The following is a 20,565-nucleotide window of genomic DNA, read 5'->3' as shown; positions in this document are numbered from 1 at the left end:
AATACAAAAGAAAGCGAAAGGATGAGTCCACATTTCAAAGGGAATTTGAACCGTTTTAACATCAAAGAGGCGATGAATGGATAAGATTTTAAAGGGCTCGTGAATTTGAATCGTTTCCTTTTCTCACGCTGCCTGACATGATTGACACACTTTTCAGAGTAACAGTTGTCAAATCATGCTTTTTCAGGCATCACATTAGAGGATTGTACAATCATCACTCCAGATTTTTCTCTCTCTCATGGTAATAGTATGAAGGGATTTCTCACTTCACTTTTACATCTTTACCACGTACAAAATCCTCTCGAGCATTAAACTATGATTTCTCTCCACTGTTCATCTTCTTCTCTTCAAGCTTCATCAATGGCGGACTCATCATCCCTTCATGAAAAATGCGCATAGTTCTCGCTTCTCACCATCAAGCCAAATCAAAATCTGATCAACGAACTTTCTCCTTTTCAGTACGATCCTTACATGCTTCAAGTGGTTGAGTGCCTTAAATATTCATCACTTGTTTTTGCTCTTACAAAGGTGGAATCGGTCCCGATGTCACTTCTTTCTCAAGTCTACTCAACAGCGTTGTACGATAAAGCCAAGGAGAGAATTTTCTTTGAGATCTTCAACCATAAGACTTCGATTTCAAAAGTTTGGTTTGTTCGTTGCTAGGGTTTGTCGTCAACGACTCCATGATCAACCCAGATTCGATCACCATGACTCAGTTTTCACCATGTTTTATGATATGGGGTACACCAAAGTTCTTACCACAGTGAAGAAATTCAATAAGTCATGCCTTCCTCCTCAATTGAATGGTCTTTTAAATCTCCTTTTCAAGGGTTTTTCGGAGAGGGTTTCAGGTTCTGATGGGGCAAGCAAAGCATTCATCACTCTTCCTTACGGTCTTTACCATGGGGTCAACATGGACTATAGGTCTATTCTCTGGGCTCAACTAGTACAAATCCTCACCTTAGCTTCTCGTTATTCTGAAATTTCCTGTGGCAGGTTTTGGACCTTAGTCACTCAATGGGCAATGGCGAAATTCAACATTCCAACAATGGCACATTCTTTGATGTCATCTTCAGCCACTTTTCACACGACAAAGATTATTGTGGCCAATCCATCCAAATTTTTGTTCATCGGCTTCGTTCCTGAATCTATGTTCAAGTGTGTTTTTGGGGAAAGCAAGCTCATGAATGAAATACAAGAAGCTTCCTCCTACGGGACCGAGGCAGCTCACCCCTGAAATCCAAAGCTCGTTGGACGCTGCTGATAAACCAGCGAAACGAGGGAAGAAGGTTGAACGAAAAAGCGAGAAGGAAGGACCATCATCTAAAGCTGTTACACCTAAAAAGCGAAATTTAGAACAAGCAGCTCCTTCCGCTCCTAAGAAGTGAATGATCAAGAAGATGGCACACAAGCTTATGGCTCCCTCTTCAAGTGATTCAGACTATGTTCCTTCTGACCAACAACCCGAACCAGAGTCAAGCGATAGTGAAGATTCTCAACATGAGAGTTCACTCCAAGGAGCTTCGCCTCCACCTTCACCAAATCATCGAGGTAACCGAAACTCACCCCTTCCTCTCCTAGTCACTCTGTTCCTATCACCATTGCTCCATGCCCACCTTCCATCTCCTCTTGAACTACAACTTCTTTACCAATACCAACCCCTTTATTCACCGAAATTACCACCACCACTATGAAAATTACATCTGAACCTCAATTTTGTGTCAACGTATCTGATATGGGGTCGCCTACTTCAGGAACCGAACCACCCGTTACCTCTAAACCTCTTTCACCACCTATCTCAAATGAATCTGACACTGTTCTCGGTAGGGAGGATATTCAGTTTGATTCCTTATATTATAGCCCCTATGGAGTTGAGAGCGATGATGATGATGAAGCTCCTATAACAAAATGGCATTTAAGGGATCTCAATGAAAAGTTTGACAGATTGCTTTCTTCTTCCTCTTCTGCTGCAAGCGAGACTTACTCAGAGGTTGCTATCAAGGATATGTTTGCAACTTTTGTCAAGGAACATGACTCATCTATTTCTAACGCTGCCAAAGCCATTAAAGCTTCCACCTCATCTTGCCAGAAAGCAACAACTGCTGTTGAGGAATTCACAAAAGATTGAAAGAAAACGATCGAAAATGTCGAAAAACTAATCTCTAATGCTAAAGTTTTTTCTTGATTCTCTTCAAGCTACTGCTCAAAAGAACGCTCAAACAGTTAATGCCTCAGTTGATAATCTCACTAAATCCCTTCAAGCTGAGAAGAAACACTTTGAAGAAGCACGCCAGAGTATCAAGTCTGACTACTCTGAGCTTTAAACTTATGTCCATGTCCGTCTTGATAAACTCCAGGCTGATCTTGCCTTGGAAAACAAAGTTATGGATGAAGTTGCCCTCAAAACCACAAAGGTTAAGACTCAGGCCTTGAAGCTCACTCAAGCACACAAGGAAATCGATGACCTCAAGTCAGAGAGAGTAGTTATCAAAAGTTGCGTTGGTGATGTGCATTCTCTTCTCTCCAATATCCAGGAGGCTCATGGTTCGGTCATTACTATCACCGTTCGACGACACTTGGCTGAGAGGTTGAGACCAGCTCTTGTTATACTGTGACAACCGTCAATTCTGGTCAAGTCAAAGTCAACTAAAGTCTACAAGTCAAACCGGCCGACTCAATTAACCCTTGTGTGCTAGGGTTTACATTAGGCAATTACTGCACAACTCGTTATTCTAATGAGAAATCATCAATTGAAAAGTTCGTATATCTAGATTTCCTTAACCTAAAAATATGGTAAGTAATAAGCCAAAGCGATAAAACACTATTGCATACTCAACGGGAGTGTGTAAGATCCTTAAACATGGCTTAACGGCGCTTACGGACCTTGCGTTGCGAAGCCTAACACTCAAAAATGTCACAAAAGAAGCCTCTCCCAATCTCTTTCACTGTATCTCTTTCTCTATTTAAAATCTCTCCCAAAGCTCTCTCAAAAGTTCCTTTGACTTTTTGTAATCATTCGGATCATCCCGACCCTTAATCGGGTCAAAAACCACTTAAAATGGAGTAAAAATGGGCAAAATAGCCTTAAGAAACCGAAACCCCTCTTTATGGGGTGAACCCTCTTAGAACCGAAGGTCCCCTATAGGGACCGAACCTGCTAAGAACCGAAGCTGGAAGAGCCAAACCCGAACCTCGCATAGGACCGAACCCGAAGGTCCTCTCGGACTGAACCCTCCTTTCGCCTTCGCCTCATCTTGCCTTCAGGCCATTTCGCTTCATGCACCTTCGGTCCTATCCTGACAACCGAGTTCGGTCCCACCCTCTAAAGGAGTGAACCCTCACACCTTCGGTCCCCCATGCGAGAAGCTTCGCAGACTTCACTTTTCCTTCCCGGTTTTCGACTAGTTTTGCGTTTTAAGCCCGTTTTTGATTATTTTAATGCGGGATTTTCACCCAAAAACATATTTTAACATATAAACCCCTTATTTCATAATTAATGACGTTTTGGGGCATAATACTTATCCATGAAGAATGGGTGGGGTATTATTGGTGGAATGTGTTGGTGATTTTATCACCAAATATATTTTAGTGTAATGGACTTAACAAGTGTTTGAAGAATAATGTTTTAGTTATAATACAAGTTCAGAGGTGTGGGAGTGCACACTTGTATTTACTAAACATTGTTAGTATCGAACCCTAATCTACTGTGTCAAGTTAGGAGGTGTGACAGTACAAGGACTAATCTATTATTCTTGAATGATGCAAATTCAAAGACTAATCTGTCTTTCTGAAAGATGCAAACTGTTCCCATTTATCCGTTGAGTTGATAAATCCGGGAAAATAATGACTCCTTTGAAACACAGAAAAACAAAAAAAAAACCGCTACTTTCTTCATCTTCTTCTCAAAATAGATTTTGATTTTGTGCCTAAAATCTGAATTGTTACATCAGGAATTATCCCAGTTTGGATTTCATGACACCCAAGGCATATAGGGTCGAAATATCAAACAAGGAAAGTGTTTACACGATTGCTGTTTGTTATCCAGATTTTCATATCCCTATTTCGAATTCCCTAACAATCTTGTTTGATATTTCTGTTTTATGGAAAAAAATGGCTGGCAATTCACTGAAAGACATGAATACTTCGTTTGACAAATTGGAGAAATTTCAGGGCCAAGATTTTAGATGTTGGCAAAAGAAGATGCACTTCTGGTTGACCACTTTGAAAGTTTTCTATGCTCTTTCTACTCCAAAACTAGAAGAGGTTGAAGATGCAAGTCTGGAACAAATCAAAAGCAGCAGCAAATGGAAAAATGACAACTACATCTACCTTGGTCACATTCTGAATGGTATGTGTAATTCCCTCTTTAACACTCATCAAAATATTGAAACTGCAAGTGAATTGTGGAACACACTTGAAGCAAAATATATTGCAGAAGATGCTTCAAGTAAAAAGTTCATTGTTTCTGATTTCAACAATTATAAAATGGTTGATTCTCGATCTTTAATGGAACGATATAATGAAATCCTACGAATTTATGGTCAATTCAAACAACACAACATGTCCATGGACATATCCTTTGTTGTTTCAAGTGTGATTGATAAACTTCCACCCTCATGGAAAGATTTCAAGCACCATCTAAAACATAGAATGGAAGAGATATGTTTGATTCAACTTGGGAGTCATTTGAAAATCGAAGAAAGACTTCGTGATCAAGAGAATGACAAAGGAACTGGAAAGGGAAAATCTGATTTTGGACAACCCCAAGTTCGTATGATTGAATATGATAACGAAGACAATTCTAATCACAAGGGAAAGGGTAAAAATGTAAGTATGAGGGTAACAAAAAAAAGTTGAACAAAAAAATACAAGGATTCCAAGGAAATTGTGTGCTGGAAATGCCATCTGAAAGGGCATATGAAACGTGACTGTCGGGTGAAACTTGGACATAAAGGTGCAAGTGGTAGTGGAAAAGATGGTGCAAGTGGTGGCAGTGGATCTCATGATCAATCTGCAACCAAAGGTCAAATTACTATTGATGTTTTAAGTTCAGTATTCAATGTTATGCTACTAACTCCAGAAGTTTCTTTTGTACACGGGGTTGATACAGATTCATGGTGGCTTGATACATATTCTATACATCACGTGTGTAATGATGAACGATGGTTCACGAAGTTAAACATAGTAAATAAAGGTTCTGCCTTACAAATGGCGGATGAAGGATCAAAGCCAATTTTAGGAACTGGTGTTGTTAGTATTAAGTTTGCTTCTGGAAAAACAATTAATTCGTTTGATGTATTGTATGTTCCAAAGGTTCGAAAGAACCTTGTGTCTAGTGGTTTGTTGAATTGTATGTGTTATAAACAAGTGATCGAGTCGAACAAGTATGTGTTGTCTAAATGTGGAATATTTGTGGGATTTGGTTATTATTGTGAACGTGTTTTTAAGTTAAATGTTATGAGTTGTTTTGCATCACATGTCAAATCTACTTGTATGACTTCTGCTTCTAATCTTTATAATTCTATATTATGGCATAATAGATTAGGACATATTCATTTTAAAAGAATGGTTTACATGTCAAAATCCGGATTGATTCCAGCTTTTGACATTAATTCTGAAAAATGCAAAACTTGTATGTTAACTAAAATCATGAAACAACCGTTTCCAAATGTTAATAGAAAATCAGAAGTGTTGGAATTGATTCATAGTGATCTATGTGATTTCCATGCTACACCTTCCTTGGGAAATAAGGAGTACATTGTTACTTTTATTGATGATTCAAGTCGGTTTTCTTATGTATACTTGTTACATTCCAAAAATGAAGCTTTGGAAAAGTTTAAAGTATATAAAACCGAAGTCGAATTACAGTTGGGTATTTCTATAAAATGTCTTAGGACAGATAGGGAGGAGAGTACATGGATTTTGAATACTTTCAATAAGTTGGAATCATTCATGAAACCACAACTCCTTACAATCCACAACAGAATAGTGTTGCTGAACAGAAAAATTGAGTTTTAAGAGAAATGGTAAACTCGATGCTTTCTTTTTCGGGTTTAAGTGAATGCTTTTGGGGTGAGGCTATGCTCACAACCAATTATGTGCTAATCCGGGTTCCTAATAAACGAAACAAAGTTACTCCTTATAAACTTTGGCACAAGAAAGCACCAAATTTGAATTATTTTTGAATTTGGGGATGTCGAGCAGTTGTGAAATTACTCGAACTTAAAAAGAAAATTTTGGGTGAAAGAGGAATTGATTGCATATTTATTGGATATGCAGAACATTCCAAAGGCTATAGGCTTTATGTTAGAGAACCTAATGAGGCATATTTCGTTCATACCATTATAGAATCGCGAGATGCTATTTTCGATGAGCTGCGGTATTCTTCAATTCAAAGACCAAAGGATCTGATTCCAAGCACAAGTGAGGTGCCAAAATCAGATGTTAAGGAAGTTGTTTCAATTCCTGAAACACAACAACTTTGTAAAAGCAAACAAGTTCGAGTTGCGAAAAATTTTGGCAAGGATTTTCAACTATTTCTGGTTGAAGGTATGAGGGATAATGTGGAGAAACAATACTCATACTCCTCTCATCTTGAGACTGATCCAAAGACTTTTAAGGAAGCTATGGAGTCTCGAGATGTTGCGTTTTGGAAAGAAGCGGTTGATGAAGAAATGTCATCCATTATGAAGAATAATGTTTGGGTGTTATCTGATTTACCTCCTGGTTCTAAGCCTTTGGGATGTAAATGGATTTTCAAGAATAAAATGAAGGTAGATGGAGCCATTGATAAATTCAAGGCTCGTCTGATCATACAAGGTTTTAGACAAAAAGCTGGTATCAATTATTTTGATACATATGCACAGGTAGCAAGGATTTCAACCACTAGATTGTTGCTTGCTTTGGTAGCTATTCACAATCTAGTTATTCATCAAATGGATGTTAAAACAACTTTTTTAAATTGTGATCTTGACTAGGAAGTTTATATGAAACAACCAGAAGGTTTTGTTTTGCCTGGAAATGAGCAAAAAGTGTGTAGACTTGTAAAATCATTGTGTGGACTTAAACAAGCTCCAAAACAATGGCATTTGAAGTTTGATGAAGTTATTTTGTCTAATAGTTTTTTTTTAAACCAATCTGAAAAATGTGTTTAGAGCCGTTTTGATTCATCTGGATCTGGTATGATCATTTGTAACATCCAAAATTTCAGGTATTATATTTATTCATTTTATTTTGAGTTTTATGGAAGAACTCGGCGATTTGGTGTGTAGACTCGCCGAGTAGAGACGCGATTTCTCACCCGGATTAATGAACGGACTCGACGAGGCGCATTGGTGGACTCGGCGAGTCTGCGCTGTTTAATGAAACCCTAATTTATCGGGTTTGGGGCCTATTTAAAGGGCCTTATGGCCGTCATTTGTGCTCACCAGTCCCTAGAGTAAAACCCTAGTGAGCTTGAGCGTTTGGAGTGAGATAAGGAGCCATTGTTGACCTTGGAGGTGTTATCTAGCAAGGGAAAGGAAGCTATAGCCAAGGGGAAACAAGAGGATCAACTTCCTGAAGATCTGAGGTCCAGAACATCACGTTTGAGGTACTATTTTCAAACCATTTTCTGTTATGGTGATGTTCATGTTGATTTAGGGCTTATTGAGCGCTTTTGTGGCTAGATCTAGTGCTTCCTTGGTCCCTTAAGCGAGTTAGGTTCTGGATCTGGACCCTTGGAGGTCCAGAGTGTCCCTTTGTCCAACCTTTTTATGAATCCATGGAGGTTTTGGTTTGGGGTCTTTGTGCTTGAGGTCAAAACACCATTTATGAGTCATTAGGTGTGTTATCAGCACCAAGACATGAACTTTACGTGATGAATAAGCTTGGAAGGACTGGATCTATGAGTTAGTGAAGCAGATCTGACCTCAGAATGTCGTTTGGGGTTGTGCATGGAATGCACTCGCCGAGTCCATTTCCAGACTCGACGAGTTGGTGCGGGTTGTTCAGTGATTTCGAACCAGGTTTTGAGTAACCGAGTCGGGTGAGTGACTCGGTGAGTCAGAAGGGACTCAGAGGAATCGGGTCCCCATAGAGACTCGGCGAGTCCACGCCACACTCGGCGAGTTGAGTTGACCGTTGACCATTGACTAGAGTTGACCGGTGTTGACTTTATAGGGTTAGTCAACCTTAGTTGGGAAAGTGTTAATTAGAGATGTATTGTGTTATAGGAGGACTATAGCTCGGGAGATCGAGCACTAGTGATTTCAGGGATCTAGGAGTTACCAAGATACACGAGGTGAGTCTTATCACTATACTTTACCTGGAGTAGGTAATCAGAGTTATATGACAGAGTATTTGTATGCTATATGTATGTTATGTGTTGTACTACGTCATTTCTATGTGATTTATGTTGTGCATGTTTATAGAGTTGGAACCGGAAGGTTCACAGAGTTAGAACCAGAGGGTTCACAGAGTTGGGTCCACGCACCCACAGAGTTATAGCCTCGAGTGGCTAATATGTGCTATGTGTGGTATTTTGGGGAACTCACTAAACTTTGTACTTACAGTGTTTGGCGTTATTTGTTTCAGGTACTAGTGAGGATCGCGGGAAGGCGCCGGCCTGATCAATACACACGCGGGATTTTTTATGTGATGAGATCTTGGGATTTTTATATGTTATGGATTTGAGCTTCAAACACTGATGTTTTTATGAATACTAAATGAATTATGCTTTTATAAAATGCGAAAATTTGTTGTGAAATTTACGGTGTTACAAGTTGGTATCAGAGCCTTGGTTTGAGGGATTCGAGTACACCATCGGGCGTATTTGAACTCAAACTGAGGATTTGAGAAATATTTTCAAAAAGAGTAAAAGATTTTTGGAAAACGCGGAGTAGAGTCGTGTGTACGATCAGTCCGCACCCGAACGGTGATTTCCTAAGATACCCTTATATTATGTGTTATGATATTGATATCATGTATTCTCATGCTAGAGTAGGCAAGGTACTCCTATTAGGACTAGAGTGGCCTGATTTGTGACGCCTTAGCCTAGGGAGAGGTGAGCTACTATGAGATGCTTGAGAGTGAGTAGGTAGCAGCGAGGAGCTTATGAGAGATCTGTTAGAGAGTGGATTATGCATAATAGAGTACTTGGAACTTGGGATCCGAAGAGGAGGACTTGGGGTGTATACTGATACGGTGCGGACAGTAGTATTGGGCCCATACTACTGAAAGCACTGGGGTGGTGTACAGTCCAAGTAATAATCATTGGAATGCCAAGGATCAAGGAGGGATGAGTTGTCGAGTGTGAGTATGCTCGAATGGGTTCTAATTTATCGTATGTTGTATTTCAGAGGTAGATCATGGTGAGGACACGTCTTATGCCAGCGAGCAGTGGGGCTAGTGATGAGGAGATCCGCCAGATCATCCACGAGGAGGTGGCTGCGGCCATCAGGGCAGAGATACCAGAGATGTTCGGGTCTATTAAGACCACACTGATTGAGACTTTCGACGAGCGTTATACTGCTCTTTCTGAGGCTGCTGTTGCAGCGGCCACCGTAGCTGTTGCTGCTGCGAGGCCTCAGGGTGGTGATGCGTTGCTGTTCCGAGAGTTCAGCAACACAAAATCGCCGGAGTTTGACGGGACCCAGGAGCCAGTGGCGGCTATGAGATGGATTTCAGACATAGAGGGGTGTTTCTTTAGATGCTCATCTCCTGAGCATTTGAGAGTCCGGTTCGCGTTGAACCAGCTTCGCTTGGGAGCGAAGGACTGGTGGAAGTTTTTGACGGCGTACTTTACGCCTGCTGAGCTTGCGGCAGTGACTTGGGAGAGGTTCACTGCCATGTTCCGAGATGAGTATGTTCCCCAGGTGGAGAGGGAGCGTTTGGCCCAGGAGTTTCTGACCCTCAAGCAGGGTACTGAGTCTGTTACGGTGATTACCAGGATGTTCCATGAGAGGGCGATGTTCTGCCCTGAGCACGTGTCTACTGAGTAGGCACGTCTGAGCCGATATTTGAGTATCTTGAGGAGAGACATTCGGGAGTTTGTGGCGAACTCCTCATACCGGACATTTGCCGAGCTTCAGGCAAATGCCCGGAAGAGGGAGATTGAGCTAGAGACTCAGGCTAGGGAAGAGGCGGAGTCTCAGGGGGGGGATCGGCGACCGGCACAGTCCCAGCCGGCAGCCAAGCGGGCCAAGCCCACTGATCCCAATTCAGGGTGCCAGAAGGGCCGCACTTGTGGAAAGTGCGGCAAGGGTCATGATGGAGTTTGTAGATCTGGATCTTGCTAAAAATGTGGCAAGGAGGGGCATATGGCCAAGGACTGCCCCAAGCGGTTTCCAGTGTGTTTTCACTGCAACCAGACCAGACACCGGAAGGCAGAGTGTCCGTAGTTGCGAGGATCAGCTCAGGGAGCACCTCAGGGATCTGCCCCTGCCGCCATCAGAGCTACCGAGAGTCGGCCAGTGAAGGCCGAGGCGCCGAGAGCACGAGGGAGAGCCTTTCAGTTGACCGCGGAGGAGGTCCGCGCAGCGCCTGATGTCGTGGCTGGTATGTATTCTTTCGTGTATTTATTTTGATGTTGAGATATTATTCTTATATTATGTTTTGCGTAGGTATTTTTCATGTGAATTCTGTACCTGCCTTGGTGTTATTTGACTCGGGTGCGAGTCGGTCTTTTGTATCTTTGGCTTTTAGTCGGCATATCAGTATTAGTCGTGAGGCGTTGAGTCGGCCTCTGAGAGTTTCCATAGCTGACGAGAGGGTGATATATGCTACGGAGGTGATCCGTGGGTGCATATTCGAGATTTTTCGGTGTTGAGTTCCCGATTGATTTGGTTCCTATTGCGATGGGTGATGTCTGTGTCATTGTGGGCATGGAGTGGTTGAGCAGATTCGGTGCGGTTATCGACTGCGAGCGGCAGCTGGTGACCATACGAGACCCTAGTGGGGGAGTTCTTACGGTGTACGACGAGGGTACACGTTCTGGGTTAGCATTTTGTTCGGCAGCTAGGGTGAGGCAGTGTCTACAGCAGGGCTGTAAGGGCTTTGTGGCGTATGTGATGGATACGCGGGTTGACTCAGAGAGGCCGATGTTAGTTAAGGAGGTTTCGATAGTGCGTGAGTTCCTGGATGTATTTCCAGAGGATTTTCCGGGTGTGCCTCCCGTGAGGCAAGTGGAGTTCAGTATCGATTTGGTTCCGGGGGCCGCGCCTATTGCCAAGGTGCCTTATCGCCTTGCTCCTCCAGAGATGCAAGAGTTATCCTCGCAGCTTCAGGAGCTGCTGGGAAAGGGATTTATTCGGCCGAGCAACTCGCCGTGGGGAGCGCCAATCCTTTTTGTCAAGAAGAAGGATGGTTCACACCGGATGTGTATTGATTACCGGGAGTTGAACAAGCTGACGGTCAAGAACCGTTACCCGTTGCCGAGGATGGACGATTTGTTCGATCAGTTACAGGGAGCATCTTGGTTCTCCAACATCGATTTGAGGTCTGGATATCATCAGGTGAGGGTGCGAGATGAGGACATCCAGAAGACAGCGTTCAGGACGCGTTATGGGCATTACGAGTTTGTTGTGATGCCTTTCGGGCTCACCAATGCCCCGGCAGTGTTCATGGATCTCATGAACCGAGCGTGCAGGCCGATGTTGGATCGGTCGGTGATTGTATTCATCTACGACATTTTGGTATATTCGTGATCTTGAGAGCAGCATGAGGAGCATTTGAGGAAGATCCTCGGAGTTCTGAGATTGGAGAGGCTTTATGCCAAATTCTCCAAGTGTGATTTCTGGTTGCGAGAGGTCCAGTTCCTAGGGCATCTCGTTAACCAGAAAGGGATATTGATCGACCCGGCCAAAGTTGAGGCAGTGATGAGTTGGGAGGTGCCGAGGTCACCCTCCGAGATCAGGAGTTTCTTATGGTTGGCAGGTTATTATCGGAGATTTATCAGGGATTTCTCTAAGATCGTAGTGCCACTTACCAGGTTGACCCGGAAGGGTGTCGCTTTTTCATGGGGCCCCGAGCAGCAGGCCTCCTTTGACACACTTCGTCAAAGGTTATGCGAAGCCCCGGTGTTAGCCCTCCCGGAGGGGATGCAGGACTTTGTGGTATACTGTGATGCGTCGATCTTGGGATTGGGAGCGGTGCTGATGCAGAGAGGGCATGTGATAGCATACACATCAAGGAAGCTGAAGCCTCATGAGGCGAGGTATCCCACTCGTGATCTAAAGTTGGGGGCAGTGGTGTTCGCCCTCAAAATTTGGCATCACTATCTGTGTGGGGTTCAGTGTACGATATACACGGACCATAAGAGCCTGAAGTATTTGATGGATCAGCCTAACCTAAATATGCGGCAGAGGAGGTGGTTGGATGTGGTCAAGGATTATGATTGTGAGATCCTGTACCATCCGGGAAAGGCTAATGTGGTAGCCGACGCCCTAAGTCGCAGGGCGGAGAGCGCCCCATTGCGAGATGTATGTTTGCGGTTGACCGTGATGGCTCCGGTGTTGGACACCATTCATGGAGCACTGGCTGAGGCCGTGAGATCGGAGAACTAGAAGAGAGAGCGAGTTGTTGGATTGGTATCAGAGTTTGTTACCGATGGTCGGGGGCTTATGACATTTCAAGGGCGTATATGGGTACCGTTTGTGGGAGGGACGCGTACCATTTTGATGGAAGAGGCTAATCGGTCAAAATTCTCGATCCATCCTGGGGCCATTAAGATGTATTTAGACCTGAGGAGAGAGTATTGGTGGCCCTGTATGAAGAGGGATGTTGCGTGGTTTGTGGAGAGGTGCTTAACCTGCCGTAGGGTTAAGGCTGAGCACCAGAGACCGCATGGTAAGTTGCAGCCGTTGGAGGTTCCCGAATGGAAGTGGGAACAGATTACCATGGATTTTATTACCAAATTGCCAAGTACTGCTAGGGGAGTCGATGCAATTTGGGTGATTGTGGACAGGTTGACAAAGAGTGCCCACTTCCTTGCTATCAGTGAGAGTTCTTCCGTAGAGAAATTAGCAGAGATGTATGTGAGGGAAGTGGTATCACGGCATGGAGTGCCGATCTCGATTGTTTCAGACCGGGATGTGCGTTTTACTTCCAGATTCTGGAAGAAGTTTCACGAGGAGTTGGGTACTAGGCTGCATTTTAGTACCGCATATCATCCCCAGACTGACGGACAGAGTTAGAGGACGATTCATACGCTCGATGACATGCTCCGGGCATGTGTGTTGGACTTCGGGGGGAGTTGGGACACGTATTTGCCCTTGGCAGAGTTTTCCTACAACAACAACCATCATTCGAGCATTGGTATGCCACCCTTTGAGCTGTTGTATGCGAGGAGGTGTCGGACCTCCATTTGCTGGGGAGAGGTCGGGCAGCGTGTTATGGGTAGTACGGAGATTGTGCTGCAGACGACACAGCAGATACAGCGGGTCAGGCAGAGATTGTTGACCGCTCAGAGCCGCCAGAAGAGTTATGCGGATAGACGACGACCCGAGCTCGAGTTCCAGGTCGGTGATTATGTTCTTCTGAAGGTATCTCCTTGGAAAGGAGTGATTCGATTCAGGAAGAGGGGCAAGCTAGGGCCCCGATATATTGGACCGTTTAGAGTGATCGCGAGGGTGGGCAGGGTAGCGTATCGCTTGGAGCTACCTGTAGAATTGCAGCAGATTCATAATACCTTCCATGTGTCTCAGTTTAGGAAGTGTATAGCAGACGAGTCGGCGGTAGTGCCGTTAGAGGACATTCAGGTGGATGCAAGCCTAAACTACGTGGAGAGACCAGTTGCGATTGTGGATCGGAAGATCAAGGTTCTGAGGAACAAGGAGGTGCCTCTGGTACAGGTTCAGTGGCAACATCGGAAGGGATTCGAGTTGACCTGGGAGCCAGAGCGTGAGATGCGGGAGCAGCATCCGGAGCTATTTCAGGAATGAGACTTCGAGGGCGAAGTCAGATTTAAGTGGGGGAGAATTGTAACATCCGGAATTTCATGTATTATATTTATTCATTTTATTTTGAGTTTTGTGGAAGAATTCGGCAAGTTGGTGCGTAGACTCGCCGAGTAGAGACGCGATTTCTCACCCGGATTAATAATCGGACTCGACGAGTCGCATTGGCGGACTTGGCGAGTCTGCGCTGTTTAATGAAACCCTAATTTCACGGGTTCGGGGCCTATTTAAAGGGCCTTATGGCCGTCATTTGTGCTCACCAGTCCCCAGAGTGAAACCCTAATGAGCTTGAGCGTTTGCAGTGAGATAAGGAGCCATTGTTGACCTTGGAGGTGTTATCTAGCAAGGTAAAGGAAGCTATAGCCAAGGGGAAACAAGAGGATCAACTTCCTGAAGATCTGAGGTCTAGAACATCACGTTTGAGGTACTATTTTCGAACCATTTTCTGTTATGGTGATGTTCATGTGTATTTAGGGCTTATTGAGCCCTTTTGTGGCTAGATCTAGTGCTTCCTTGGTCCCTTAAGCGAGTTAGGTTCTGGATCTGGACTCTTGGAGGTATAGAGTGTCCCTTTGTCCAAGCTTTTTATGAATCCATGGAGATTTTGGTTTGGGGTCTTTGTGCTTGATGTTAAAACACCATTTATGAGTCATTAGGTGTGTTATCAGCACCAAGACATGAACTTTACGTGATGAATAAGCTTGGAAGGACTGGATCTATGAGTTAGTGAAGCAGATCTGACCTCAAAATGTCGTTTGGGGTTGTGCATGGAATGCACTCGCCGAGTCCATTTCCAGACTCGACGAGTTGGTGCGGGTTGTTCAATGATTTCGAACCAGGGTTTGAGTAACCGAGTCAGCTGAGTGATTTGGTGATTCGGAAGGGACTCAGAGGAATCGAGTCCCTGTAGAGACTCGGCGAGTCCACGCCAGACTCGGCGAGTTGAGTTGACCGTTGACCATTGACTAGAGTTGATCGGTGTTGACTTGATAGGGTTAGTCAACCTTAGTTGGGAAAGTGTTAATTAGAGATGTATTGTGTTATAGGAGGACTATAGCTCGGCAGATCGAGCACTAGTGATTTCAGGGATTTACGAGTTACCGAGATACACGAGGTGAGTCTTCTCACTATACTTTACCTGGAGTAGGTAATCAGAGTTATATGATAGAGTATTTATATGCTATATGTATGTTATGTGTTGTACTGCATTATTTCTATGTGATTTATGCTGTGCATGTTAATAAAGTTGGAACCGGAAGGTTCACAGAGTTAGAACCAGAGGGTTCACAGAGTAGGGTCCACGGACCCACAGAGTTATAGCCTCGAGTGGCTAATATGTGCTATGAGTGGTATTTTGGGGAACTCACTAAGCTTTGTGCTTACAATGTTTGGAGTTATTTGTTTCTGGTACTAGTGAGGATTGCAGGAAGGCGTCGGCCAGATCAGTACACACGCGTGATTTTTTATGTTATGAGATCTTGGGATTTTTATATGTTATGGATTTGAGTTTCAAACACTGATGTTTTTATGAATACTAAATGAATTATGCTTTTATAAAATGCAAAAAATTGTTTTGAAATTTATGGTGTTACATCATTTGCTTGTATGTAGATGATATGTTAATTTTTGGCACTGATCAAAATCAAATTAATGCAACAAAGAATTTATTGTCTTCACTACAATAATATTTTTGATGATATGTGTGATCATTTCACTCCTTTCTACTCAAATCATAGATTTCTTACACAAACTCCTTCATATTTGTGTTAGATCTTCGAATCTTCAAGCAACCTTCCAAGTGTTCTTGAGTTGAACACCTCCCTTCTTCAACATCCATCCACAGAAATCACTCAATCTGAGTTCATACCCCTATCTTTTCACGATTTTCTTAAGTTTTAAGGAGGGGGGGGGGGGGGGAATACAAGTTAAAACACCAAGAACACAACTAAACTCATACAACAACTTTCATCAGAAACGTTTAACTCCATTCACGGACTGTTTTAGTCAACTTAGGAATTTTAGTTTTCAAAACTGTATTAGGTTCAAATAGTTTAAGCTTATACCTTTAAAATGACTACTTGCACATCTCCATACGATTTTTCTACAATTTATGGTGATTTTTACAAAACTTCCTATCATTTCAGAAATGAATTCGGACCAGTCTGTGAATATGAACATTTTAACACAAGTTAAAGACTTCCAAAAATCATAATAAAAATTATGAATAAACTAGACAGATTTTATAAACTCTCAGAATATACGGATTCAGTTTTCGACTTCGTATGATTTTTGTATGATTTTTCTAAAACGGTGTAGAACGGTTAAAAACTAGTTAACAACTTATAACTTTCATAACACTTTGTATTATGTTGAGCAAAGTGTATAACAATAAATTCTAAATATTGAATGTATTTTGTTGTTAGTTTATCATCATAAACTGAAATTTAGTCATTTATGATAAGGATTCTTCATTCATTTCGAACACATGTAATAAATTATAATAAACTATAATAAGCATAGTTTATGGATTTTTTTTACTACATGAGAAAGGTTTTACTCTCAAAACAAATGGGTTTTTCATATACTACATAATAGTAATAGTTTATGGACTCATAGAATTAATGTATTTTCATAAAAGGGGTTCTTTTACATTACAAACGTTTTGGATAAACTATAATAGGTATAGTTTATGTATCATTTACATTTCAAACTCATTTACCTGTAGTGACAAAGAACATGGTTTAGCATGCGGAATTTAAGTTTGCACAATTGAACATGGTGATTTGGGTGTTTAAGAGATATATTGAATGTATATGGTGTTTACAAAAAGGATCTAGATCTAGACTACATAATTAACACACACTTACACACTCACTTTTACATCTCTCAATCACACCTCTACAAGTGGACAAACCCACCTTATATATAGGTGTTTACATGTCTCTCTCTCACTCTCTATCTCTCATTAGTCAAAGGGCTAATGCACCACATGCAAGTGGGTTTTACAAAAGTCAAACATTTACAAAGTCATGAATGAATAACTTTGCACCCCAACATTCTCCCCCTCAAAGTTAGGAATGAATGACCCACTTCAAATCTTCCAAAATCAAGCACTACGCGGTTCGAGCCTCAAAGGTGACACATGTCGAAACGAACTTCAATCTTCAATTCTTCCACGACTCTTCAATTTGGGCTCTAGGATGTGAGACCATACAATCCGAGCAGCAACGAATGATCAAGAGTATTCCAAACTCCAAATAATCATCCTAAAGTTGCGCATAAAAACACACCCCAAAAATCTTCAATAATTCCAAACCCATTTCGAATACATCACTTCCGAACTTCCAATTGCATCATCTCATAATCTTCAAAACTTCAAGATCACTTCGGTCTTCAAATCCGTGTAATATGAAAAATTCAAGTTCGAATTTCCATATAAAACTTCTCCCCCTTTTTATAATCGAAATTTGATTATAAAACTCCAAGGAAAAAGAACGTGCTCTATTCAGAATTTTTCATGTCAAAACTCCCCCTTAACATGTGGCATAATAATTGTGCTTCAATCCGGAAAATCCAAAAAATATTGAATTTTTAGCTTCGTTCACGGATCGCCTTTGACAAAATTTCTTAAAAATGGGTAGAAATTGTCAATTTCAAAATTCTGCAGTGACCCGTTGCACCAAAAACAGCCAAATATGCGAAACACATTCCCATTTGCGAAACTGCATTTTTTTTTCAGCTTTTATTGCCATTTTGCGAAGTTGGATCAATTTTGTCATTTCGTCAAAAGATCAGGGACCAAATGCGAAACTTATTTGTTTTCTTCTTCCCCAATTCACTAAATGTGAAATACTTCGCATGTTCCATTCTCACACCGTTCGCATCTTTCTCCCACTATAACAAAATATGCGAACACAACACAATGATCTTTTTCAACCATTCACATTTTAATCCAATTAATCAAATGCGAATTTAACTGAGAAACCCAAATGCGAACCCTTCTTTGAATTACTCATATGTAGAAAGTTTACATCTAGATGCGAACTCCACTGATTTCAAATGCGAATATCATTCTTGAGATCAGATGCGAACTTGATACAGATCTTGGAGTCCAAACGTGCGAAACCAAACCATCAACATCATTCAGTTTGTTCATCCAAATCCATCCAAAATCCAGACTCAACAACCGAACACAAATGCGAATCCAGATTCAAAATCTATCGATTTCATCAGACTTCGCATCTACTTGCGAAAATCCACAAACCAAAATCCAAAAATTTTCGCACATCGACCAAAGAACAAAAATCTTCAAAATCAAATTCCAAGTCTTCGTTAAAATCAAATGCGAATTGCTTCAACTGTTCGCATCGTTTTCTGATTCACCAACCGATTCCAAAATCAAACCTAGACTCATAATCATACAAATGCGAATCATTGACATCATAGCTTCTGTTGTCAAGAACAATCGATCGACTCCAACACAGTAATCGTTCTTCATTCTTTTTATTACAGGGACCCCAAAATCAACATCGTTTTTCAATTCCAAACTTGCGAACTCACATAATCAACCAAAGCATCTTCAAAAATCAAACCGATTTCGCAAACAACAATTGATCGACCAAATCAGTTCTCAGTTCGTTCCCATCCATCGTTCGTCAATAAGATCATAAATCCAACTGATTTCGAAATTAATCTCCAAATTGGACTTGATTTCAAGATCTATATCCCCAAACCAACTTATATTGAGCAAAATCAATCTCCAATCCACTGAATCAGCTCCAGAATGTCAGATTTGAGTGTTTCATAGTTTGACTTTTCAAAGTCAACGAATCATAAACACTAAATCAATGGTTTTGAAGTTCAATTTCAGATCAAAAGGTGTTCAAACAACTGTTCTAACAATATTCTTCATCGATTTCAAGTGTTCTTGACTCAGATTATCAAGATCAAAAACTCAATTGTTTAATTTCTTCACTTGAACATGTATGAAATCGATTTCATCATGTTCCAAATCACATGAAATCGAATCACATTTACAGATTCGCATCAACATCGATTGAAAACAAAATGAGAAAACGAGATTTAAGAACACAAGAACAATCGATAAACAAGATACAGAAGCCGATAGTACAAGTAAGATATGCGAATGTACATATTATCTTACGAACAACTATTGATGATTCAGACGGATTTTAAAGACTTCTGGGCTTACTTCATTGAAAAATCGGATTGAAATGAATATCAATTGGGCTTGAAACAAGATGAATAGTAACAGATCAAAAAAAATATAGATCACAAATTTGTTTTGATTTGGGCTCAAGGAATGAAAATGAACAGTAAACAATTCGTGATTTAATTGATCATAACAATTGATCACAATGAGAAATTGATTTTGATTTTTGAATTGATCTAAAAAAAATAATTGGATCAACAATGAGTTTGAAATGGATTAGATCCAATAAGGCAAATCGATCAAAAATGAAAAACGCAAAGCACGAATCAAATATTACGAGAGATCATAGAGAGAGACTCACCAAAATTGATCAAATTGCAACAAAAATTGCCAAACCGAGAATCGTTCTTCAAAAGTCACGTTGATCGTGAAAACCAAGCCCTGATACCAATTGTAGTGACAAAGAACATGGTTTAGTATGCGAAATTTAAGTTTGCACAATTGAACATGGTGATTTGGGTGTTTAAGAGATATATTGAATGTATATGGTGTTTACAAAAAGGATCTAGATCTAGACTACATAATTAACACACACTTACACACTCACTTTTACATCTCTCAAGCACACCTCTACAAGTGGACAAACCCACCTTATATAGAGGTGTTTACATGTCTCTCTATCACTCTCTATCTCTCATTAGTCAAAAGGCTAATGCACCACATGCAAGTGAGTTTTACAAAAGTCATACATTTACAAAGTCATGAATGAATAACTTTGCACCCCAACATCACCAAAGGTTTTCAGTTCAATTCAGGTAAATCTGTTAATGAATAAATTTGTGAGACATTCGCTTCAAGTTACATCGAAGTAACGAAATCAAAAGTCCTGTAAATTGTAACCAGAGTCTCTTGTAGGGAGAACGTGATGGTTGTACTTAGATCTATATCGGGTCTGCAAATCCACAACTGAGTTGCATGCAACAGCTAGACCGGCAGGTCTGAGGTGACTTGTCGTTTAACTTGCGACGCCTGAAGAACGTCGTATTACGAGGCCGTCTGAGTCATAGTATGGTTATAATAACTCACATGTGGTATTAACAAAACATAAGATTTACGGGTTTTTATTTTTAAATTAAACGAGTTTATGTCGATTTAAACTTGCATAAATTACTTGATTATGAAAAAATACTTCTACATTTCGGTGTTGACATTTAAGACTACATGACTTTTATAAGGAAAATATTGGATTTTCTGTGGAAACATATTGCTATTAAAACTACATTCATCTAGAATTGTTAGGCTTCAACTATAATTGCTAAGTGTATACGCTAGAGTTATTTAAGAATCTAGTCATAATCGACTTAGAATTGGTGGGTCCGCCTTATTTCTTGATCCTTGTTTGGTTGTGGACCTAGGGCAGACCCATTATATTCGACGGTTTATTTAATTTAAATTTTA

General features: G+C 41.1%; 1 protein-coding gene across 1 annotated transcript; it reads left to right on the top strand.

Annotated features, from left to right (window-relative positions):
- Positions 1-2,165: 2,165 nt before the first annotated feature.
- LOC145067789 (uncharacterized) lies at positions 2,166-19,167 on the top strand. Its single transcript, XM_079014836.1, has 9 exons — positions 2,166-2,302; positions 3,951-4,827; positions 4,873-5,384; positions 5,541-5,632; positions 6,205-6,866; positions 6,978-7,043; positions 7,155-7,210; positions 18,974-19,067; positions 19,120-19,167. The coding sequence occupies exons 1-9, from the start codon at positions 2,166-2,168 to the stop codon at positions 19,165-19,167; spliced, it is 2,544 nt and encodes an 847-aa protein (XP_078870962.1).
- Positions 19,168-20,565: the final 1,398 nt, after the last annotated feature.

Source organism: Lactuca serriola, chromosome 8 (assembly GCF_051521515.1).
Source record: "Lactuca serriola cultivar US96UC23 chromosome 8, Lser_US96UC23_V15, whole genome shotgun sequence".
Classification (NCBI taxonomy): Eukaryota; Viridiplantae; Streptophyta; class Magnoliopsida; order Asterales; family Asteraceae; genus Lactuca; species Lactuca serriola.
This window is presented reverse-complemented; position numbering and strand designations above follow the sequence as displayed.

Excerpts from the sequence above, each read along its gene's own strand:
- LOC145067789 (XM_079014836.1), top strand. The coding sequence starts at position 2,166 with ATGCTAAAGTTTTTTCTTGATTCTCTTCAAGCTACTGCTCAAAAGAAC. Across the intron at positions 5,385-5,540 it reads CAAGTGATCGAGTCGAACAA|ATTAGGACATATTCATTTTA; the intron begins GTATGTGTTGTC and ends ATGGCATAATAG. Across the intron at positions 19,068-19,119 it reads TACAGAAGCCGATAGTACAA|ACGGATTTTAAAGACTTCTG; the intron begins GTAAGATATGCG and ends TTGATGATTCAG.